Source organism: Microtus ochrogaster, unplaced genomic scaffold (assembly GCF_000317375.1).
Source record: "Microtus ochrogaster isolate Prairie Vole_2 unplaced genomic scaffold, MicOch1.0 UNK16, whole genome shotgun sequence".
Taxonomy (NCBI): domain Eukaryota; kingdom Metazoa; phylum Chordata; class Mammalia; order Rodentia; family Cricetidae; genus Microtus; species Microtus ochrogaster.
The window spans coordinates 447,548-450,620 of NW_004949114.1; the positions used below are offsets into that span (position 1 = coordinate 447,548).

General features: G+C 46.5%; 1 protein-coding gene across 1 annotated transcript in view; it reads left to right on the forward strand.

The window, feature by feature from the left end:
* Positions 1-902: 902 nt before the first annotated feature.
* The window catches only part of Azgp1 (alpha-2-glycoprotein 1, zinc-binding), a 7,559-nt gene continuing 5,388 nt past the window's right edge, over positions 903-3,073 (forward strand). The window contains exon 1 of the mRNA XM_005367065.1: positions 903-1,002. Within this exon, the coding sequence (XP_005367122.1) occupies positions 942-1,002 (61 nt within the window). The 5' untranslated portion in view covers positions 903-941. The remainder of the gene's footprint in view (positions 1,003-3,073) is intronic.

A 3,073-nucleotide genomic window follows, 5' to 3' on the forward strand; every position in this document is an offset into this window, starting at 1 on the left:
GGGAGGGAGGGGAAGAGAAGGAAGAAATCAAACCACCCCAAGTTCCCAACTATCCTAGATTCCATAACCACCATGATGTCCTCCTGTGTAAATGCCTCCCCACGAGTCCCTTTAAAAAGTCTTGCACCTGCAGCTCTTTTGGGGGTGGTCTTTTTGAGGGGTCCCTGCCAGCAGCAGCCTCCACTGTCAATGGCTTTCTAGCCTTCAAAGCAAAGCTAGTGGGAGACTACACCATTCAATCACATGACTTAAAAATTAGCAGCCTTTAAAGTCAGCTAAGGGGCTGGGATGTAGTTCAGTTGGCAGAGTCTGGTATGCTTGAAGCCCCAGGTTCCATCCCCCAGCACCACATCTGCCAAGTGTGGTGGCTCATGCCTGTAATTCCAGAGCTTGGGACATAGAAGCATTAGAATCATTATCGGCTACCTAGGAAGCTGGAGGCCAGCTGGGGGTATGTGAGATCCTGTCTCAGTGGGTCAGTTGATGAAGTCTCCTAAAAGCAAGGGAAGCTGGAGGGTGTATTTCGGTTTTCCCTTGATTTCACAAGATGCAATCTACCAGGCCAGCACTTTGGACATATTCAGAACCTTACAACACAGTCTTATAACACCCAAAGCCTCCCGCTGACACCAGCATAGGGATCTCACCATATACTGTAAGAGTAACACACTTTCTACCACCCTCCACCCCTCTGCTGTTCTTTCACCTGAGGAACACACAGGGTCTCAGTCCTGAGACAGGCTTTCTCAGCTCTCAGCAGCTTCTGTGCGTGAAGCCTGTGACCACACCTCTGCCCAGCCGGTTTCTGCACGTTTCCAACAGGAACTCCTCTCATGGCTCTCCCATTGGCTGGGGAATCACCTCCCCTGGGCAGGACGCCAGACTCAAGGAAAAGAGCCCAATTTCCTGGGCAGACTGTCTTCCCAGGCACTAAAGTAGCAATGGTGCCTGTCCTGCTGTCCCTGCCTCTCCTTCTGGGTCCTGCAGTCCTTCCGGAGACTGGTGAGTGGCAAAACAAAGGAAGGCTGGGAGAGAAGCCAAGGGAAGGCAGAGAACAGAATACTGGGCCGTAAGAAGGATCCCTCGTGTCTCGGGGATTCCCATATGTACAGTGGTAATGGGTTTGTAAAGTTGCCAGTTAGCCTAGCTCACCCTTGTAGAAGCATCCGGGAAGTCACTGGAGTTGTGTTAAATAAGACCTTAAAGAACATGAATCTCACAGAGGTGGGCCTCGGTCCTGCTTCAATGTGACAGTGACAGACTTGTTGGCTCCCAACAGGAGGCCTCACCCTCCCTGAGAAGTGGATTAGGGATGGGGGAGAGTTGATGGGGAGGGGGAACAGGGAGGAGGGGGAACTGGGATTGGTATGTAAAATTTAAAAAAAAAAGATTGTTTTTAAAAGGAAAATAATAATAAAAAGAGAACATGAATCTGACTGAGGGCTAGCGATATAGCTCAGTTGATAGGGTGACTGCTGGGCATGCATGAAGCCTTAGGTTCACGACTCTAGCACCACAAAAACCTTGTATCTCATTCCTGTGATCCCAGCACATGGGAGCTGGAGGCAGGAGGATCAAAGGTTCAAGGCAAGCCTGCACTATATAGTGGATTTTTTTTTTTAGAAGAATTGAGACTCTGAATCTAAAATCCAGATCAGGACTGGAGAGGTGGCTCAGTGGATAAAATACTTGCTGCATGATCTTGAGGACTTGGGTTCAGATCCTTAGAACCCATAGAAATCCAGATGTGGTCACATCTGTCTATAATCCCAGCTCTCCTAGGCCAAACCAGAAGGCAGAGCAGAAGAATCCTCAGGAGCTCATGGGCCAGCTAACACGGCAACAGACAACATGGAAGGCAGAACTGACATCCAAACTTGTCTTCTGACCCTCATGGACACTGTGACATTCCCATGAACATGCACCCCCACACAGACACACAAAAGACTTTTTTATTATTCAGATGGGGAAAAAATATACCCAGAGAGGTAAAGTGACCTGCCTGGAGTCAGACAGTGAAACTGAGTAAGAACCACAACGGAGTTTCCTTTACTCTCTCCTCCCTCTCTTCCACGGGCTGGACACACTTGTCTGTCTGGGGGGAAATGAAAGGAATCCCAGGAAAGCATACAGAGGTGTGTTGGAGGACTCTACAAGGAAGCCAGGGCCTTCCTCCACAGTGAGACGAGGCAGCAGAGAACCAGAGAGGTCGGCAGTTCCAGCACAGGGAATGAGCTGTTCTGTCCGCTGCACACAAAATTTTGGATGACAACTTCTAAACTATGCCAGTTTAAAAACTTGGTACATTCTCAGAATGTTGCATAGTTATTCATATCTGCTTTATAGTAAGGCACTGAGTTTAGAATGTTAAGTATATTTGAAAGGGGTTGGAGAGAGAGAGAGAGGGATCAACGCTTAAGAGCACTTGTTGCTCTTAGTTCCCAAAACTCATGTGGCAGTTTATAACTTCCTGTAACACTAGTCCCAGGGGTCTGACACCTGGCCTCTTTGGGCACTTCACATATGTGCAAGGTATAAAATTTTTTAAATAAATAGTTTTAATGTTAAGTATATTCTATACCAAAAATATGAATTAGTATAGGGTCTCTAGAGAAACAGAACTAATGGTATAGATACATGGATGGATGGATGGATGGATGGATGGATGGATGGATGGATGGATGGATGATGGATGGATGATGGATGGATAATGGATGGATGGATGATGGATGGATGATGGATGGATGATGGATGGATGGATGAAAAAATATAAACAGGGATGGGTAGACAGATGACGGTTGTATGAACAGATAGACAGGAAGATGTAGATAGGTGATGGCTAGATGGGTGAATATATGACAGATAGAAAGATAGAGAAATAGAGAGATAGTAGATAGTTGATGGATGGATGGATAGAAAGAAAGAAAGAAAGAAAGAAAGAAAGAAAGAAAGAAAGAAAGAAAGAAAGAAAGAAAGAAAGAAAGAAAGACAGGGGCTGGAGAGATGGCTCAGTGGTTAAGAGCATTGCCTGCTCTTCCAAAAGTCCTGAGTTCAATTCCCAGCAACCACATGG